General features: G+C 46.4%; 2 protein-coding genes across 2 annotated transcripts in view; both read right to left on the bottom strand.

Moving 5' to 3' along the window:
* WIPF1 (WAS/WASL interacting protein family member 1) overlaps positions 1-5,412 on the bottom strand; it is a 58,678-nt gene extending 53,266 nt beyond the window's left edge. The window contains 1 exon segment of the mRNA XM_072874648.1: positions 5,286-5,412. The gene's annotated coding sequence lies outside the window, so the exon portion shown is untranslated.
* A 6,793-nt stretch (positions 5,413-12,205) lies between these two features.
* On the bottom strand, positions 12,206-21,351 carry CHRNA1 (cholinergic receptor nicotinic alpha 1 subunit). Its single transcript, XM_072874262.1, has 9 exons — positions 21,312-21,351; positions 19,208-19,353; positions 19,017-19,061; positions 18,486-18,595; positions 18,049-18,244; positions 17,195-17,432; positions 15,813-16,036; positions 14,302-14,541; positions 12,206-12,337 (listed from the first exon to the last, which is right to left on the bottom strand). The coding sequence occupies exons 1-9, from the start codon at positions 21,349-21,351 to the stop codon at positions 12,206-12,208; spliced, it is 1,371 nt and encodes a 456-aa protein (XP_072730363.1).
* Positions 21,352-21,572: the final 221 nt, after the last annotated feature.

The raw sequence follows: 21,572 nt of genomic DNA on the forward strand, positions 1-21,572 counted from the left end.
TAAAAGTAGCCTCTGTTGCAGAGTGATCTGAAAGTAGTTGAGTAGGGAAAGGAGATGGTTTTATGTTTAAAGACAACATCTTTTAGCTACTCCAGCACTAGTCTGCCAGTCAGGAGATTTATGATCCTCTCCCAGCACTATTACCGACCTGCTGCTATGAGACTTTGGGGAGTCACTTCCCTACACTATGCTTCTCTATGCACTCCAATTTTCAAAGTCTGAATAAAGACTTCTCAAGGTCATTTTTGGATGTTTTGAGACCACTTTTATTCCCAGATGTTCTGGGGACAGACAAAAGCAGCCATGCTTATCCAGTAATGCAGAAACATAGCATACAGCCAGCTGGAAGGAACTGCTGGATCTCATCTAGTTCAGAGCAGGGCTAACCTGCTTAAAGCAGATTGCTTGGGCCTTGTCTAGTCCTGTTTTTAGACCATCTCCAAGGACAGAGACTCCACAATCTCTCTGGACAACCAGTTCCAGTTGCTGGCCACCCTCACCACGCAGGAACTTACTGGCAAGTTTTGTAGGAAGCAGTACAACAAGCCAAGGAACACGATTTCTTCTGAGGGCTCACTTCTGGTCTTGTTAAGTCAGGGTCCAGGAAAACGCAGAGAGAGAAGCCTGCTCCACACTGCCTGCTCTTCATGGCAAGAGGATTTCACCACTCAAGCACAGCATTCACCAAAAATATTAAAGAGAGGGAGGAAGAAGGAATCACCCCACTTCCTGAAGTTATCACAAGAGAAACATGCACAAGCTATTTTGGGCTCGCTGAAACTGCTAAGAGCTGAAGCTGCTATTTTAACCTCTGTATTACTTCCTATTAAAGAATATCCTGTAGTTTCTTCAGCAGGAGATATGCACTCAAGTTTAGCTCAAATGAGAAGGAAAGCCCTCTCATGAAAACATGCACTGAAAGACAGGAGGGCCCTTCACATGGACTTAGTCCCAGGAAGGAAATGGCATGAGCTAGACAGACACACACTGAAGAGATTAAAGATTAGGGGTGCCACAAACAGCTTAAATCTTAGGAACTTTTGCTTCTGCAACATTAGTAGTTTAAGGAGTCACAAAGTTATACATTTTAACTCCAAAGTGTACTTATGTGTAATTGGAGCCAAATGTAGAACAACACTAACGATGTTACAGCAGAGGTAAGCGTTACAAAACAGACTTGAACTACTCCTTGCGCTTCCTGTTTATCTCCTTCCAGGAATAAGGAAAAACTTTCTATTCTGAACTCCTTTGATCTCTCAGATTTAGATGAAACTGCTCCCTCACCACTTGCGTCTCCAGCCTTAGAGACACTCTTCACAGATCTTTGTGAACCGAGTTGGATGAGGCCCAGGGACAGCTGCTCTTTCAGACCTACATGCCTGCAAGGCTGAAGAGTGGCTGCAGTATCTTTCAGAGACCTGATGTTCAGGGCTATTTCCACCGAAAAAATAATCTTTTCACAATTCAGATTTCACTTACAACTCAGCAGTGGCAGCATAGTGCTTGTAGAGAATCACAACAGAGTACTAACATAGTAAACAGTTCATTGATTTCCTTCCCCTTCCTCCTCTTCAGGTATCTAGACATATGCATACATGTAGCCAGTGCTACATGAGAGCACTACACTGCTATCATACTGGTCATCACAAACATCCAAAATATTTTAAATGAAACCTTCTACTAAAGCATGATTCTAGATATCTTTATTAAATTTAGTTTTTAATAATCCCTTTTCTGGGCTATTTGCCAACTAATAGTTCAGCAGTTATTATTCAATAACAGACAGATTTTCACGTACATCTTTGAAGTAAGGAGCTAAACAACAAGTAGGTGTTAACTGCATACCCAAAGTCACACAGAACAGATAGTTGCCTTGAAGATTTGTGGCCACTTCCAATACCCTCATCTTTGGTACTACCAAGATCTGTCCTACGAACCCAAAACTTAACTCTCTCCCCATATAAAGAATGCTTTGCCCACCCCTACTCAAATACAGCTAGCACCATGGATTTTGAACCAAGATACTCAACAGTCCCTTTTTATAACAGATCCAACAGACCAAGTGTTAGAGTGCACCACATGAAGAAAAGGAGAAAGTGTCTGCATTAGAGACAAGAATAAGAGAAGTCAGTAGAAAGAACACAAAAGCCTTTAATTAGATTTGAATTTTGATAACACTTCATTGTTGTGAAGAAGCCACAATTAAGATATTTTTGTCTTGGCAAAAGCATAAACTTTAAAGAAATCCTCCCCTCTCCATTGCATCACTACTTCTCATGGTTTCTGTACATAAGTCCATTAATCCAGATGGAGATTCAACATAGTTAAAAGCACAGAACATTTCTAAAGGCTGCTGCATAATGACATTTTACTAAATTGTATATAGACACCAAGAACAACATATGTGCCTCCAAAGGAAACCTATTAATTCCTGCCCTTGTGTCACTTGTCAGACAACACCAACATACACTCTTTTCTCCCCCCAAAAAAGCTTGGTGTTTATACAAGCAAGGCAGAAAACTAATAGCTGTTAGAACTTTATGCACAGCAGGTAATGGAGAGCAATACTGCAGCGTGTTCCCTTCACAAAGGGATTAGCAGTGCTCGTGCTCTTCAGTGGCCTCTCCACTGAAGAGGGTCTGGAGGTCATCAGATGTGAAGGTCATATCTGTTGTCACAGGTGGGAAATTGCTCCAACTATAGCAAATAACTTTTTCTAGATGCACACTTTCAATTCTGACTCTACTGCATGAGTAAAAGCACTGAAGCCCTGATGCAATTTTGTGATAACTCTGGGTTTCACTTAAAAGAAAAAGAGAAAGGTCTAATAGTCTTGTAGCAATGCAGCCCCCAAAGACAGCACCTTGCTACCTGATGCCATTCAGAGAGTAACATAATGCTGTAGAAAGTTAAAAGTGTAATTTCAGTAGAAATACTAAGGCAGCAGCAGAAGTTAGGACACAGCTAGAGAGCTTCAACTGTTTTAATTCCCATTTGCTGGGGTGAGTGATCTCAAAGCAGGAGGCAAGGGAGAAGCAGCACAGGGCTGATAGGGGACTTTTGTACAGAGGGAGTAGCTGCTCCTCCTCCCATCTCTTCCAGAGATTTTTAACCCAGATTGCTGGACCCTTCAGCAATTCAGTTTACAGCACAACCCCACAGATAACTGGGAGAGGCTGAACAAAGCTGCAGCACAGAGGGAGGAACAGGTGAGCAGCAATAAAAGGCAAGAGAGGGGTGGGAGGGACAGGAGTGGAGGCAGAAATCCCTAAGCTGGCAAGCACAATGTGTAGCGTAACCACAGCCTCCAGGGCACAGCTCCTGCCCTGAAGAGCTCGCACTCCAGTCAAGGCCAACCACAGGAACTGGCGTGCCTCTCGCTTCACATTCCTCGGAAACTTGCCTTACCAACTATGGAAATAATAATTTCATGTACAACATGGAGAACTACACATTTGACAGGCAGATGCTAAGGGCAACGTCCTGCTCAGCTTGAGGTCAGAGGATGCTGAAGAGCCTAGAAGTGAGGCAGAAAGACACATATAATACCCGAGGAATGAAGAGCAGTGCTTTCTGGAGGAACAATAACAGGGACTCAAGAGATACAATCTCATATTTTTTGGATATTTGCTCTTGCCCTAGCTAAATAGATCTTTAAACAACATTTGTGCACATATAAAAAGCTTTTCTTCTCTATTTGTAGCTTTCCTCTATGTCCCCCGATTCTCTCTGGTACTCTCTTCTTGAATCTCCCTTTCCGCATCTGTCCTCCCCTCACGTGCTCCTGCTGCACAGAGGGCAGAGTGCTCTGGAACAGCTGTATTTCCTCCTCGCGTGCTCCTTCCCCTTGCCCACTCCAGCAGAGGGCAAAGCGCACGCCAGCTCAGCCTGCCTCATGCTTCACGAAAAGGCACGCTGCCAGAGCAGGTCCCTCCACGGCAGCGCTGGCATCCCTCCTGCCTTTATTGAAGGCAAGGGGCTCCCAAGCGGGGCACACTGTGGGTAACGTGCAGAGGCCAAACACACTCTGAGAGGACCTCTTCTTTTTCACATGGCCTCTTGGGCCTCCGCACTGTGCTCCCAAATTGGGCTTGGAAGAGCTAAGGGACAGAAGAAACAGAGGGAAAAGTAGAAAGTGAAAAAGGGTGTGAATGAGGAGCAAAACGCTGCCCATCCTCTGGAGACCAAGACAACTGAGAACAGCTGCTCATTACAGCCCTCTCTGATGAAGCACTTCAAGAATAAAAGAGCAATTTAAAAGTACCTCACAGTGAGGTCCTGAACAGGCACACCTTAGTGCCAAGGCAAGTGCTGTATCACTTTTGTTTTAAGTAAGAGACCTGAGCAGGGCACATGGTAGCAGCTGAAGAACATCTGCTCACAGAGAAGGGATACAGTCCTGCCCTGCAGAAGGTGTTTATAAAAAGACGAAGCACAGCCATTAGAGTAGCAAAGAAAGGGGAAGACAAGCTAAAACTTTAAGGCTGTTTACTTGAGGTTCCCAAACTTGACTCCTTCAGAAAGCCCCCAAGAGCCAGCTCAGAGGGCAGAGACCTGCTTTGGTTGCCTCCACCGTAAAGCCTAACTACAAGGTTCACCTCAACATTTGCTGCAGGTTAAAGCACTCGAGGGAGGAAGGCTACAACACAAACACCTGCGTGAGCGAGCAACTGTAACGGCACCCTGCTTGGGTGCCACACGTGCGGGAAGCAGCATGTGCCACGGCCCCTGTGTGGCTCTCCCCACCCTGCCACGCCAGCCGGGATTTCACAGCCTTGGCTGTGCCACAGCAGGGATGGACACTGATGCCACCAGCCACCACCTCAGAGGCACGGTCGGAGCTGCCAAGAGGGACCGGGGGCTGCATCCGGAGGCCAACGCCATCCTCCATCCCGGGCACGCACCCACCCCCGGGGAAAGCGAGGGAGAAGCAGGGAGGGATGCCAGCCCCGCGAGCACGGCTCCGGAAGGCAGGAGGAGCGCGTCCCAGCCCGAGAGAGCTGTCTGGAAGAAAAGAGAGAGAGAGAGAACACAGGCGCGAAGCGAGACTGCGCTCCCGGCGCAGGGGCAGCCGCGGCGCTGCCCCGCCGGCCGCCCCGACCCGCGTACCCTCCGGGCGCTCGCCCCACGGGGCCGGCGGGCGCCGAGCCGCCCCAGCGCGGCGGCCGCCGCCGGGGCCCGGCCCTGCCCGCCCCGCACAGCCCAGCCTCCCTCGCCCCGCCGGGAGCGGGAAGCGAAGCGCCGTCCGCCTCCCCCCGGGCGCCGCCAGCCCCGCGCCCCCTTACCGCGCTCCGGGCGGGCTACGCGGCGGGAAGGGGCGGCAGCTCCAGCCGCTGCCGCGGCCGGGACATGTTGGGCCGGGCGGCTATTTATAGCGGCAGGAAGCGGCGCGGCGCGGCTCTGGGGCCGCTCCCGCGCCGCCGCACATGCCCCGGCCCCGCAGGGCGGGGGGCGGGCGGGGCGCTGCCAGCTGGGCCGGCGGCGGGTGGGCGCCCGCCCCGTCTGCCCCCCTCCCGGGGCCGTCGCCCCCGGCAAGCAGGCCCGGCCCGGCTCGGCCCGGCCGGCGCAGCGAGGCTTTCCCGCGGCGTGGCCCTTCCCAGGCGGCGTGGGGGTGCTGGTGAAGGCCGTGCCCCCCGCCCGCCCCTGCGGCCCTTCTGCCCCAGGTGTTCAGTGGAAGTTAAACCCAGTCAGAGTTAACGAGACGACCACGGTACAGGGAAAAGCTTTCAGGTCCCCGAGTGCTAACGACCTGAACTGTGAACGTCGGTAGCTTTCCCAGGGCTTCGTCCCGTTCAAGCCCTCACCGGTTCCCTGGTTATACCCGTCACCTGCACCGGCAGCTCCGCTTTCGGTCCCCTCTCGGCCGCCGCGGCAGCCCCTGGCAGGCAGTGCCGGAGGGAAGAGGTGCGCGGCGCCCGCCCGCTCCTGCTCAGCGCTGCCCCGGCCTTCTGGGAAAGCCGCGAGCCCCGCAGGCCGTTAAGCAGGGTCTGCTCTCACCCCGGCTCCCGATGCTCTATTTGTTCGCAGAGCTCTCAACACGCTTCATTTTCCCTACCTGCCTCCGGTGGCCTTGATAGCAGTCAGCAGGGGAGGGGTAGCGGAGCTTGGGGAATGGCAAGGCAGCAGGCAGAGACACACACAGTGGAGTAGAAACGTAATTAAACAGTGGGAAAGAGGTACTTGCTTTTTCCCTGTTAAGGTTTGCAGTACGCAGAGATGTGGGAAGGTCAATTATCCCTCTCTACATGATGCCCCAAAAGGCATTTGTGCTTCTTACGTCAATTAACTCATGCAGAGATTGCTTTGCCAGACAAGCAATAGATTCTGCTTCCTTTTCCCCCTCAGCTTGACTAAGATTTTTAGAAACAAAACTTCTGTTAATGTTTTTGGGTCCAGCACTGAGGTCTGGAATGGAAAAATGCCCAAATGATATGTAATCGAGTAGCTTGGGCAGATAGGAGCAAAGTTTGAAGAGCGAGAGCTGTGTCCTGAGTGCCTATGGGAGCCAACGCATTGATCCCACATGCTTCTGTCTCTGTAGGATTTCACGTTTTGGAGGTATTTGGATGTTTTTTGTTTATTCCATGCATGAACATGGTTCAGCCAAGCAGCTGCGTAACACTGTTGTCTAAAATATATGAATGTTAGGGACAGGTGTCCTGAAGAACTTAAATACATTCTTGATTCCCTTGTAGCAACATGTCCCAGCAAGGTCAAAGACTGAGTAACCTGTGTGCTGAGCTAACCTGCTACAATCCACTTTCATGTTTTGACCAGGAGATGACCAGTTGCCCAAAGACAGCATTATGGTGAGACATGCTGCCCTAAGAGCAGTGGCATTGCTGATTTGCCTTCAGTGTAACGTCTCAAACATTGCCAGGCTTTTATGTAGGTCATTTCTCTGTTTCTGTGCCATTGCATGCTTGGAGCATTACAAGATGGACACAAAAACAAGTTTATTTTTTTCTTTCTACCCTCTTCTGACCCATGCACACAACCTAGATTAGCTTGCAAGCAAAAATTATGGAGCTCACAAATGGAAAAACTGCAGGTACTCTGTGTTTACTGCCTTTACAGACCTAAAGCTCCCTAAAGAGGGTCACAAATCCACACGAGGCTCCTAAGCACGGCGTACTGCATTTGGGTCATTGGTTAGCTGAAAAGTCACGTAGAGAAACAGCTTCCTCTTGTCTACGTACTGGGGAAATACCATGTGATGTGTTTATTCCAGGCTCCATATGGGATAAATAGCAAACACTGATACAGATCTGCTCAGCTGTTAGAGGTTGCGAAGACATGCTGCGATGGGAGATCTGTGCTGGGATGTTGGGAAATGGTGACAATCCTTTCTAGGAAAGAGTTGTCCCTTTTTGGGGAAGCCACCAAGTGACCCACCATCACTGCACCGCAGTAGCCTACAAACTCCTTTGGACTCTTGCCTGCTGGTCAGTCTGGCCTGTCGCATGGTGACATGTGAAATTGTCCTGTCCTTGTTGTAGATAACCCACCTACAGCCAACAGAACTCAGCAGGGCTCTCGCAATGAGCATGGAAATGGTTGCTTGCAGGTTGGCTATTTTCCATAGCTCTGCCAGTCTTTTATACTTTATCAGGGACTGAAGTACAATTGTTTTAGAGACTATTTTGCAAAGCAGTGCGTGATTGCCCTGCCTGTAGTTGGGATTTGATTTCCAGAAGGGAGAAAGTATTCCAGAGCTTTGTTAGAGGTCAGTGTCTGTGCAACATTCATCTGAGAGAAGCTTGGGAGACTTCATTCCAATTTCACTGTTTTTCAGGAAGAGAAAGAGGGAGGAAGGGAATTTACACCCAGGAGCGTGCCTAGGAGCCTGGAGGCTGTGCTAGACTTTATCTAGCACTAGTAAACATATGAAAATATGAGGTCTTGAGACTGGATCCAAGTACAGCAACCTGCTAAAAATGTCCAAAGTAAAAAGCATTTCTGATGTGCTAAACTATCGGTGACTTTAAAGGCGATATCTCACATGCCACCATACCAGAAAACAAACTTTTCAGAGAGGTAATGTGCTTCCTTTCTCCAATAGCAGCACAGTGTTTATGCACTTTGCGGGTCCTGTGTTGCACGTACTCTTTCGCCCTGCTTCCCTACCCACCGTGGTTTGCTTCAGCTGTGGAAACAGGAACTGCTGAGTCAGCACGCTGATGAAACTCACACTGCTTTCACACATCTCTGGGGAGACGGCCACAGCAAGGAGGTTGGCAGCAACTTATATTCTGGAGGAAAAAATGAGTTCTTAAATTGTCTTACAATTGCCTGAAACAATAATCTGATTTCTTAAAAACTCTCAAACTGAAGGAGGCTTCAGGACCTGAGCACTAATTGCAGGTGAATGATCACACCTGGCATACGCAGCTCACGATCAAGCATTTAGACGTCAGTGAATGTCATTTTTCTGCTCACTCTGTTGATCAGCTCAACTACGTTTTAAAGCTGAGATCCAACTGGCTGAATAGACAGAATAAGGCCATCAGGTTTAGCTCATCTGCATGGTGACGATGGAGAGCAGCAGCCTGTTCTGATTACAGCCTCATGCAGAGGTGAAATTGCTCCCTTGGAGCTGGTACAAGGTAATGGACTTTAAAAATTCAAATACCCACTCAGAAGGGTCAGGTCTCCTGAACAGCACAAGTGCCAAAGGGGAAAGAGATTTGGGGGTGACTGCATCTCCCAGAGCAAAATATACATGGCACAGTAGAAAGTAGCTGAAGGTCAGCTAAAGGGATGGGTAGGGCAAAGTTAATTGCCAAATTGTTTAAAAATTGGAAAGAGAATCAGACTGAAGAAGATGGAGATGTTCCAGAGAGCTGTTCTATTAAGGAGATAAATAGGGTGTTATCAACAAGCTCAAAGTGAACAAAAGCAGCTTTAATAGCAAGAAAATGGCAGTTAGAAGAGGGACAAGCTAACTACTCAGGGTACTATCACTATGAAAGCGACACCTTCTTACCCAGAGGCCCCTGGTCTGCCTGCCTTTAAATGAGGTCTGCTTACTTCAGCACCATGGCGTTTGCATTTCATTATCTTTTACACTTATTAGAGAAATTCAACAATGAATGTGTGAGGCCTGTTTCTTGTTTTCCTTATCATGAGAATTGTTAGTCAAAGCTCAGAGCTGAAATTTGCCTGTTGAAGGCAACGAGGCAGCAGAGATGCATGCGCGGGTCGCACGAGTATTATCCAGGGCCGTCTCCCTGGGGCTGCTGGTGCTACCCAGGTAGGAGAGAGGAGAGTTTAGCGTTCAGATCGCAGGGAGAGACTAGAGTGCTGTAAATGAGGAATCATTAGACAATATGTACTTACACACTGACAGCAGATTTATCTTTGACAGTGACTGAGACAGCACATTTACAACCTCCAAAGCTACTATTTTAGCAGGTATACAGATGTGCTGACATGTTAAAAGGACAGTAGCAGGTGAGAAGAAATGGTCTGTATGTAGGTAAGGCTACTCTCTTTCAGCAGATGGATACTGGTAACAGGGGATGTTAGTGGTATGCAAGAAAAACGTATCACAAAGGTGAGCTAGGAACAGTGAATAAAGAAGACTGGGACAGTCTGAGCATTCAAAGCAAAGCAAAAAAAAAAAAGATGCAGATGAACTCTCTCCTGAAGTGTGCTTATTGATGTCTGGAGGACCATCCGTTTGGAGAGTCAGAGTACAATGCCAGATTCTGCAACCTAAGAAGGGAAAATGTTAGCATTTATTTTTGCCTGGTGTCACATCTTTTGGGACGCGAGTAGTTCATCAAGACTCAGAGCAATAGGAAGGCAGAAGATTTGCTGTGCCCGTAAGATGGATCAAACTATCACAAATAAAAATTTTCAAATAAATGATTTCAAAACTTTTTCTGAGGAAGTAGAAGGAAAACACTGCAACGTGGTAGCTAGCTGTGTATGAAGAGAGCTGGAGCTGGAGAAGCGAGCAGGCAGGCACGCATGTGTGCACGCACGCACCCCGGCACACAAGTAGGTGGAATTTGGAGGCCAAGACCCACATCTGCCTTGAGGAAGCTGAACAAAGACACTGTGGATGCTCACCATGAATCTTGTTACTTGGTGTTTATTTTTAACGCTAAGGTTCAACCACATGCTGCTCTAAGAGGATTGTTCTGTCAATTTTAGTGCCAATCACAGTCTCCCAAATTAAGTCCCAGGCACCATGACACTGCAGCTTAGCTCGTCGTGAGCTGCAGAGCTGCGTGACTCCCTCCAAGGGCTGAGAGCTGAGAACTCACATTGAAGATAAACAGAGCTGCAGCAAGCACTCCATCTGTCAGCAGAGGTTTCACTCAGCATACATCTTCAGCAATCGTTTACAGGGTTAATGATCATCCAGGGAGGCAAAGATTACCAACAACTAAACCGTAAGAGCCGAGCAGAGTGTTACAAGCGATCGATTGCCCCAGACAAACTGTTTCCTTTGCTTAGGACCACAGCTCACCACAACATTGTCCAGCAAACACTACGCAATGATGGAAGTATTGCACAAGTGCCTAATTTTCCCTATAGAGCATTTCAAATGCCTGTCCACTGCAGACATGACATGTTCCTGTAGAACATTAACATAATACAAATTATTTTATTGAACTCACAGCAAACTATTTACAGCTGTTAGCAAAGTAGTCCTTTTGGCTTGGACAACCAGCTGGGAAAGATGAGTAACTTTTATCAGTTGCCCCACCTCTCCTTATTTATTGCTGAGAAGAACAGGCAGCACTGCTAGTATTTCCACGCTGTATTACTGAAACACACATAGGCTTGTTGCTTATGTTGAGTGTTTACTAAAACCCAAAGGTCTTTGGCCAAAAGCGGCACTACTTGCTTTAGCCACTAGAGTGAGCTGCTGCTCAACATTTGAATAATAGTTTGGGTAATTCGAATTGTGTTTTCACAATTTTTTGATAATTGTATGTACATAATTTCAAAATTTGAATTGTAATTTCAAATGTGGAAATTTGAATAATAAAGTTTGGGTAATTATTTGTGTTGCTCAGAAGAGGAGGTGCCCTGTCATTTTGTCGTACATAAGTAAAACTGAAATCCACGCTTTCCCTAGGAATGTTCTTTGTGGTGCAGTGTCTGACTGTAATGCTCATGATCCGTTTCAGCAGGGCAGGGGACAGTTTTCAGAGAACAGAGAGAATTGTGTTTAAGATGTCATATTGAGCACCCCCAAATTTGAAGCTGCCCCCACATTAGTCATCACTCAAAATGGAGAGTGGAACCCAACCTACCCAGACCAGAGTAGGCAGAGTACAAAGATTATCCTATGGATACCATCCTTTCCCCTCCGGCCTAAACTTTTCCCTTAGGATGCAATTGCAGAACGTCTCTGTTGACAACTGAAGATCCTGAGCATTAATACATAATGAACGTGGGGCTTCTTATAAAGAGTATTAGCAGGTAAAAATAAGAGGGCAGCAACTGCAACATAGTCACTGGGATGCCTGATTGTCAACAGAGCAGGGCTCGGTGATAAAACAGGGCAACAAATCCTCCTCTACAAGTCCTTTACCATGGGACTTGATAGCAAAAATATACCTGTGGGACCCAACTGGCTGAGGCTGGATCCTCGCCACAGTAAGGAACAGTCCCTCCTCTTTGCTGCATCAAGAGTTTCTACAGGTAGAATCACATATGACAGTCATTTCAGATTTGTGCATGAAAATCAAGTGCTTAAGCATGGAGTTTGCGATATTTCTGCTGGTTACATCTAGTGTTACAAAAGGAGTCATTTGTGACTCTGCCAATACAAAAACCACAGAGCAGATATTGAAACCAGCTTGAACGCTAAAGTTGGATACAGATTTACAGCTCAGCTAAAGCTTATTACACTGCTATTGATTTCACTGGAATTGTATCCGTGGGTTACAAAGTCAGACAGTCTTATTAATACATTAACATTTTTAATAAACGGTAAAATGGATCAAAACCTGGCTGACAGCCATTCAGTCTACCACTAACACAAGTGTTTCTTTTTGGCAATGAAATGCCACTGAGCAGCAAGCTCAGAAGTGCTAAGTATGGAGCCTTACGTTTTATTATCCCTGCTCTTTCCCAGCAGGGGCCAATTCCTGTCTGTGAAACTTTTAGAGGCTGGCCAGGTTTTGATGGTTAAGATGCTTTCAGATGCTGACCAGGGTAGCAAATAGTTTCCAGTTGATGTTCATCCTTGCTGATTTAATTCAATAAGGCGACCAGCAAATACAGCTAATGTTCCTATAATACAAACTAGCATAAATATGCCGAGGAGAAGATGATCAACCACCATCGCAACAAACTTCCATTCTTCTGCAGCCTGGGAAAGAAATAAAGGAGGTGGTAAAATCTCTGCAGAGCCATGTTTGTTATGGGCATTCTTGTAATTTACTGTCTTGAACAACAGAAAGGCTCTTCCCTAAGTTCCACTATTGTTATGCAAAAAATACTCATTTTCTTCTCAAAAGCAGGTCAGTGGTTCAGAAAGCCAAAGCAAGCTAGAAATGCAAGTTTCAAGACTAAACTGTTCAGAAAGCCTGGCAATTTGGTGAACAGTTTCATTAAAAAGAAATGTTGAAAAGCTTGATTTTTAGGCAAATGGTTGCTTTTGAAAGAGAGTTTAAAAGTTTGAAAGCAAAATGCTTAGTTTGACCCAACTGGCTTTTGTTTTTCTATTGCTTTTTCATTCTCATGGGATAGCTAAGCAATTTCCATTAATTTAGCTCTAGTCCCTGCTTTCCATGCCTAGTATACACTCTAAGGCCTGGGAAAACCTTCTCAGTAGCTCCCTTAGTCTTTTTTCCAGTTGTGGAACACTGTGAACCACTTGCTCTGCGACTGTCTTTTCACTGGATGCTTTTGATGGGAACCCAGCCCCGTAAGAGCGAGCAGAGTGCGAAGCGCTAAGTGCAGCAGGGCTCAGGATTTCCACCCTGTAACTCTGCCTCACGGAGTGACATGTACTGGCCTAAGGTACCCTCTACTTTTACCTTAGTTGCTCCACAAGTAGAAGAGGCTGTTGCAATTTGTCTAGAGGACACTGATAATCAATAGTGTTTTGAGGTGGCTCATAAGTGAATGCAATGAAGTGGCAGCCTTCAGAAGCCACAACCTTCAGTTTATTTGGGAAACTTGACTTTTGAAACCCCCTGGAAGCGATATCAACAGTGCCCAGATGACAAAAGCAGCTGGGCTCCACTTCCGAAGGGAGCGCTTGCCAGTAACCCAAAGACCCTCCTTGTAAGTCTAGGAGGAAGCGAAGCCCAGAGATGCTGAAGCCACGCCAGCCCTGCTGAGGGTAACACTTTATCTGCAGAGAGGCACAGGAGTCACAGGGAACATGAGACTACAGCCAGAGCCATCCCACATGCTCCAGGAATTTGGTCACAGGAACAAACACTGTGGTGTAAATTCTGCCCCTGGGAAGGAGGCGCCTCCTTTTCAAGAGCACGGGCCAAATTCTTGTCCCAGAGAACTCTCCCCATCTTCAGGCTGGCCTGCAGCTCAGCAGGAAAGGTCTATGATCTTTTAAACAGGTGAAGTACCCGTGCTGAATTATCTGGGCGAAAGCTGTGTGAGCTGTGATAACTGAAATAGAGGAGGGGGTTAATTGCGTTGAATGTGCTAGGAGGAGGCAGAGCTAGGTTTTCCTGGGGAACACTGCCATATGTGACTCTACACACATTTATCCTTCCTTTGGCTTGCAATGTGGAAAAAGTCAGTAATCAGAGTAGCTCATGATGTGCTTCACTTGCAGGGACTATTTGTAGCATTCAGCAATAAACCAAAACCTTATTGAAGTTGGAATTATCATTTGTAAGTTACATTTAACACTTCTCAGATAAAACTACTAGCCTTTTGGAGTCCAGCTTGCTTCCTGGCTTTTCAAAAGCGACAGGAGATTGCTTACCACGGGGGGAAGATGCCTGAGTGGGAGACAGGAGGAATGTGTTTTGGAACTTGCTTACAGCTCTTGAGACTGCTTTGCTACTCACAGACACTCCATCTCTATGGCTTCACATACCACATTTAGAAAACCTTAGCACTGCCACTTTTTATTTTTTTCTTTTCTTCCTTCTTTTTTTTTTTGGCCAAGATTCAATTGCCATCTGTGACTATTATCTGTCGCTCCTTGTTGACTGGATCAAGGGGAGAAGACTGTCCCCTGCTAAAGTCAAAACAGCGTTTGGAGCGTGTTTGTGAGGCATGGATATTTTGCAAAAAAAAAAAAAAGTAGCAATTTGAAAGCAAGAAATGAATCATGCACAAGAAATCATGCCTTACATTACTGGCTTCTTGGTCCGATTTCATCGTTTCCGCAATGTACTTGATTCCCTCTATAGCATTTTTCACATCTGGATTTTTGGTAAGCGGGGAGTAGAAGTTGACAGGCACAGAACCTGGTTTCCCAGAAATTTCAGAAATATCAATGTCTTCTGCAAAAATATTTTTGTCTTGTTTATCCCTGGATGGTCGTTTCATTGTAGAGAAAAACATGACGTTTGGGATTGTGTCAATAAAGATCTGGAAACAAAGAGGGAGAAGACGACAGTTGCTGGTCGGTGGGGCTGTGTTACAGATGCAGCTGTGTCCTGAACAAAGGCAAGCCTCTCCGGTCCCACATCGCTTCCTGCGCTGGATCGGCTACAGATTCTCTCTCGGAGTATGTCACAGCCTGCGCCTTAGTCACACTGGGGCTTTTGTCAGCCTTATGTCCTGGGGCAGATGGAGGCACCCACAGGCCTGTCACACATTTTCTGGAAACCATTTCCCCCTGCCATGTAGCCAACATCTACACATGAAGGGGGGTGCTACGTTGCAGAGCAGACCCCCATCTAATTCAGAACATATTGCTTATGAATCTGGCTAGAAGAATGGACTACAAAGGATCTCTTTTGGCTACTTATGTTTGACTTTGCTATTACAAATGTTTGTTATACATGCATATAAGGTTTACAATAATTTCATTTGGAATAATGGAGGCTTGCTGCCAGAGCAATTTTAAGTGCATGCAGTGTTCACCTCTTGAAATCTTGCTTCTGCAGGGTTTGTTCATGCTGCAGAGTGAATCTGATGTAAGCTGTAGCCTTAAAAGTATAATTAGAAATACACAGAACAATCTCCTATTCATGTCATGGTTTAATATGAACCCAGGCAGGCTTAAAAAAGGCAAGGATAACTGAATGGATCCCCTTTGGTACTGTCTCCCTGGCAAAGAACTTGTAATGACAGACATCCAATTTTTTCTACATCTTGTGGTTACCATTTAGACTAGTGTGCAAGAATCTCCTTGCTTCCCACGGACTGCAGAGTAACTGTATTTATTGGAAAAGTACAGAGAAGATCATGGCTTTTGCTAAACTTTATTTTTCAAAATGGGATGATGAACGCAGGTATCCCCAATGGCCTTTCTGCTCTGCACTCACACGGCTGGCGACCTTGGCCCCTGGCAGGCAGCAGTGTTTTGCAGTCAGATGGAGAATTAGACCAGGAAACGTAATTTGAGTCCAGCTGGCTCATTTTCTTTTCCCTGTACCTTCAGCTGCCCGTGTTTTGCCTCATCTGTTCCCTGCAAGGCTCTACCCCAATGGACAATTTTGTTACTTAAAGGAGCACCTTAGCAGTCTTGCTGACTTTATGCACAGCTGAGTAGTAAACACTGGCTCTTGTGTCTAGAGAGATTTAACGTGATGCATTTACTTCCCCAATTCTTGTTGACTTTTATTAGAAAACCTGCCAATAAAATATGGAGCGCTTAGTGGAAACCAGGAAACGTGCAAAGCGATATAGCTCACCTTCCTGACCCAGTGTGGCATGGTGTGAGTGCTTGGGGAGCGGTGGTGGGTGTTGATGACGATGACCGTGATGATGATTGAAGCGATGACAAACACCATTGTAAACAACATGTATTTGCCTATCAGAGGCACTGCACTGGAGGTGGAGGGAATCAGCTCCACGATGACCAGAAGGAACACAGTCAAAGACAGCAGGACAGAGATGCTGAGAGTCATTTTCTCACCTGCCATTAAAAAAAAAAGAGAGAGAGAGAAAAAAAAAGATAATACCATTGCTGTTCCTATCACTCAGTGCAGAGAGTATTTATTTGAGAAGACAGGATGTGGATGATGGCTATTCACACACGTACATCTGTGCATGTGTGCACAGTGCTATCTGGTGTGTGCATCTGGAGTGCTATCATCTCTCCCAGCATTCAAAGCAGTAACTAGGCTGGCCAAACCTGAGAGCTTAACAGCATCAGCTCCAGCATTAAGGTGGGAATCACCAGGTATGACTGGGCTGAGGTCTGGGTGATGGATATGGAAAGCTTACCTGCCAGGAGGGCTTCATGGGCTGTGCATTTTGAATGATGAAGTATACGCACCTGATTAATGCTTGCTCTACAGCCTCCTGGGGGTTCACTTGCCTTACTCTCTGGCAGGCTCATGCTGGGCTGAGTAGCCAGACAAAAAAAAAAATCACATCTGACACCAGAGGTCAGTTGCTATTTGAGATCTTCCAGTATGTAGGATGTCAAAACCGAATGACAAAACATGATTCACACATCTTTTTTCTATCCAGTTCAACTTTCTATAAAGTTTTCCACTGAAAAAAAATATACATCAAGTGTTTCATGGAAGGGATTTAATGAAATGAAGCAGTATGAAAAGCTGACACAAGGTAAAAGGAATGAAGCAGAGGAAATGGTTGCAGGGAGCAAGAGATGCTCAGCGGGGACGAAGGAGGCCGGAAGAGTTCAGGATTACTCTTTGTGTCACACGAGGTAATTTCTGTGAACGGATAACAAGCTCTCTGCTCTAACACCATGCCGAAGAGCCTCACTCACCCCTTGTGTGCTCACTTACTGTGTGACATACTAACACACCACCTACCTACCTACGGCAAAACCTAACAATCAACTAGCTACACCTTTGTTTTGCAGGAGTTAACTGGATAGTTAAGCAGTGACTTCCGTGGGAAATCAGCCCAAATTATTTATATCAATAGTTTCAGCTTTCAGTGCTTACCCTTTATTTGCAGAATGTTTAGAGCCATTATTTTGAGCGGAAATGTCCAGTTTTAGTAAGCACTGCCTTTTGTGATTTCAAACACTCAGAATTTCTCAGAAACTTGTTAGAAGAGCAATTTCTATGGCAGCAGAATGAATAAATTCACATACCTGAATCTGTGGGTAGGTAAAAAACTAACCCGGTTAAAAAGGAGAAGAGCAGGCAGGGAATGATGACATTCACGATGAAGTAGAGGGGCAGGCGCTGCATGAGGAAGTGGTAGGTGATATCCAGGTACGGGGTGTCAGGGCAGCAAGCGTAGTAAACCCAGTGCTTCCAGCCACGGTAGTCCTTCATCACCCACTCCCCACTCTCCATGAAGTTACTCAGATCTGGACGATCACTCTCCTGACAGCAAAAAAATACAAAATTTTTAGTATTAGATATTCTCAACAAAATCAGAACTTGGCAGTCGCTCAGGAACAAGATTCCCAATAACCCAGGCACTTCATGCATTTTTGTGAGCAAACCACTCCTGTCTGTTATTTTGCCTTAGAATATCATCCTCTACGCAGCATTCAACTAAGTATTTTACAGAAACAGTCAGGGATAATCGACTAAAGAGAAAGACTGATTAAATATTTATAGACAGGAGACATACCTGAGGGGACAGGGAAGGAGTCCTTGGAAATGGAAAGTCATGAGCAGAGAAGAAGCACACCCCCAAAAAAATAAGAAAACAAACAAAAGCAGAACAGGCAGTACCGTAAGGAGTGGTGTGAAGGTGTTGGAGGATAGGCAGGTAGGAGACCGTCGGGGCACAGGAATTAGGCGTATGCAGAATTTTGGAAGCCAAACCAGGAAATTTAGTGCTAGATCTACAAATAGGGCTTTTATATTTTACAGGTAGTACCCTGCTTGTTTTTCAGTCAAAACAAGGTTATATTCCATTCTAAATCTGAGATTTTCCTAAAAACATATCCAGGTCTTTACTGCTCTTCCCAATTACAAAGTCCTTGCTTACCGGGTTAATAACAACCACTGTGCCATCATACGTCCACGTTCCCAACTTCATACTGCAATTCTGCTGGTCAAATGGGAAATGTGTGACTATAATTTCACAATAACTTTTAAAAATAGCTGGTGGTGTCCAGGTGATCAGGCCTGTGTGCTCCAGAAGGACTTTGGTGTATTTAACGATGGCAAAATCACCGTCTGCACTGCAAAAGGAACAAGGACGTTAACAGCAATATAGGCAGCATAATTAACATAGTCACAAAAGAATTTCTCTGGCTGCGGATCGACTGGTCCCCGCAGTGCCATCGTGCCTCCCCTGGAGGAGCTTGCTCTGAGGCATGCTACCCACTGGCCCAGATGTCGTGGGAAAGCAGCCCCACCATAGTGTGGGCTCTGCCACCGGGCAGAGCTACCCTCCCTCCCCAGGCAGCCAGCACCCCTTACTTGTTGTAAAGAACAAGGTCTGGTCGCCAGATGTCATCTGAGGGGATGCGGATTTTTTTCACGCCGCCATAGTCGTCTGGATTCCACTTGAGGTTGACGTCCGTCCATTGCTAAAGAGGGAGGATTTCAGCTACTGAGAGTGTCTTCCAGCACTTCTGGGGGTAGTTTTGGTACTTCCTAGAAACATGCGCTTCCCTTGCTTTGGGACATGCAGGTAAGCATAAACATATGCTAGTGGGATCCCCAGCTAATTTTTTACGTTAACTTAAATTTTGGGTTAAGAAGCTTATAGAAAACAATATAAAAGATAAATATACCAGAAGTCTACTGTTTGGAATACAATGCAAAATGCTTTTCTAAAGGCTCTTAGTGTCTAGTGCATGTTGTTCTTGAGACCCCAGAAAGAAACGCTCTGCCAGCTGACCCACCTGCCCAAGTTGCCCCTGAAAGTATAACCGAGTAGTTCGTTCCTGGCTGTGTCTAGTGCATTTATTTGAATTGGATGAAATGGTTAGCAATTTTTATAGTTACCTGTTTCAGGCGTACATTGGTTGTTACAATCTGATTTACTTCATCCTTTAAAAAAAAAAAAGAAAGAAAAGGAGGTAGTAGCAGCAAACATCAGGATTAAAGGAGAAAAATTGTTTCCTCAGAAAAATGACGCCGTTTGGCTCTATCACATAAGCCAGCAGTTCAACAGGTACCACACAGTCATACCGTACCACGTTAATAAGCTGAATGAGCTGCAGCCCGACGGTGACAACGACAGCGTCCCGATGGTCCTCCACTGGGCGCACCACCTTGTTGTAGTCCCTGAACAAGTCCTCGACGAGGCGAGTCTCGTGTTCATAGCACAGGGCCAGCCCAGCTGCAGAACAGCAGGGGTGGCATCAGCGAGATGGGACAGGGGACATGCTACAGCACCTTCAGTCTGAGGTGGGCATGAAGGAAATACTGTCAACAGCAAGCTGCTGGCGGTGGGCGAACACCGAGTCCTCTGTGCGACTCCTCATTTCAGGCGTGCATTATGCGCATTGCAGATGCCATCAGCAGGGGTAACTACCTCCCTGATCTGGAGGTCAGCTTAGGAGTAAGGCAACAGCAGCCTCCAACCAGCAGATGAACAAAAACAAGTAGCCATGATTGTGGACAGCAGACTGAGCATTAGGAATCTCCTCCAGGCTCTCCCAACCCGCAACTGTGCTTACGTGCAATGCTTGTGCACAGTTAAGCGCAGAGAATACCCATAATCAGGGCTTTTTGATGTCTTCTTCCCCACCTTCAATTCCACAGGCTTGCCTGTGACAGTAACATTAAAGGACAGGGCCAAGCACAACAGTAACTGAGGTGAAAGCACCATCCAGACTCCTTGCATCTGAAGTCTAAGCAGAGCAGGAGCTCCTCTCCACGACAGGAGTTGCTCAGGTTGTGTTTGAGGTGAGAGAGAAGGAAACCGTTCACAAAGCGGTCTCCTATTTCCCTCTCCTCAGGGAGAGTCTCAACCTGTCCTTGGAGAGCTCTGCCCACGGGCTGCTCGGCGCGACTTGGCAGCGCTACACCGAGGAGCCCTCATTAGAAGGGCATCACGAGTGAAAGCGGCAGGTAGCAGCTTTGTTCCCGTGCACCTTTAGCAGTGCGTGTGCACGGCACTAATCTCAAGGGGTGAGGGCTCAGATTCCCAGCTCACAGAAAAACAGACGATCCCCATTTCCAGATCGCCTGTTGCGGAACAAGCAGCTGCATCACGTACCCAGACTGTAACTGCTTCACCGTTACAGGCGACTAAAGCAAATGGAAGGGGGGCTTAGGGATGTTTTTGTATGTACCCCCTTTTAAAGGTAGTGAGAGGGAACAGAACAGCTGAGTCTCACCACAAGCATTTTTGGCAGATCCCATCCTTGCCTTCCCCTCTCTCAGTTTGAATCCTGGGCCATTGAAGTCAACAGGAATTTTGCTGCTGACTCCAACCTAAGCCAGGATTTCCCCTTGTTTCCTAACTGACTTTTCATCAGTTCCTTTTATATAGTTGAGCTGAGATGCCAAGGATTCTGTCTTGGCCTTGTCCTGCCATGAGATGGTATTAAAATACTTGGATGCCATCGAGAAAAGCTGTCTGCCGCAGACAAGCACTGCTTGCTTCCCTGCCAGGAGGCTGGGCGGGGGTGGGCAGGAGTCATCTTTCAATTTTTAAGTTATGATCACAGCATCATATCTAAGTCAAGCTCTTTATCTAAGTCTTTGCTATGCTTTATTAATCCAATTAAAATCCTTCACATTACTACCTTCTGGTGTGGCTTGGTAGGAATTTAGTATAGTGCTTGAATTTGGTGAAAAGGTTTTAGGATCACAAAATACTTATTCTTTTAAGGGGCAGTTTAAAAAGAATTATCCTGGTACAACACAGGCAGCTGCAAATCAATTCTGCTTTCTTGTCAATAGTCCTACAACTTAATGAAATTTCTTGTAATTAATTTTTACACTTCAAGCCATGTTTACTAGATCCTTTCACACATTTTGAAATACATGTAGCGCTAGAGTAAATGGGAGCACAGCAAAAAGATGACAGAGAGGAAAACAATTAAACACAAAAACTTCTCGCTTCAAAATACCTGGTGTCGGAAATTACAAATATCTGAGCTGTTACCAATGCACGCCAAAGCTCTCATTTAAATGATTTGGTGTGTTCATAAAACCTTATCAGCAGGAGAGGCTGCTCCCAGAACACACATTCGCTGATGCTGACGTAGACGCCAAGCCCTGGTCCTGCACACTCAGGAAGGAGCCAACCCCCGTTCAAGGCAACGTTCAAGGCTGGAAAACCTTTACCTGCGGAGACGAGGAGGAGTACGCAATGGACCTTCATCATCCCGGCTCCCTCTTGCTGCAGTCATACAGACAGAGGCACGCACAAAGCGCCTTTAAGGTCTCTTCTTCCGAGGAGGGCTGCGCTGCCTCCGGCCAGGCTGCTGGCGAAATATAGCCACCGAGGTATGGATTTACAGCACCTGTTTTTGGGAACGACAGCTGAGGGCCACTGCGCCACTGGTTGGAAATGGGAGCACAATGTGCTTCACCAGCCAAGTATCT

This window comes from Ciconia boyciana, chromosome 10 (assembly GCF_034638445.1).
Source record: "Ciconia boyciana chromosome 10, ASM3463844v1, whole genome shotgun sequence".
Classification (NCBI taxonomy): domain Eukaryota; kingdom Metazoa; phylum Chordata; class Aves; order Ciconiiformes; family Ciconiidae; genus Ciconia; species Ciconia boyciana.

Bases quoted from the DNA above. Each gene is read 5' to 3' on its own strand.
- CHRNA1 (XM_072874262.1), bottom strand. From the start codon at position 21,351: ATGATGAAGGTCCATTGCGTACTCCTCCTCGTCTCCGCAG. The intron at 19,354-21,311 runs GTAAAGGTTTTC...GCTGTTCTGCAG, and splicing joins ACTCCTCCTCGTCTCCGCAG to CTGGGCTGGCCCTGTGCTAT. The intron at 16,037-17,194 runs GTATGTGAATTT...TTTTAATGGCAG, and splicing joins TTACCTACCCACAGATTCAG to GTGAGAAAATGACTCTCAGC.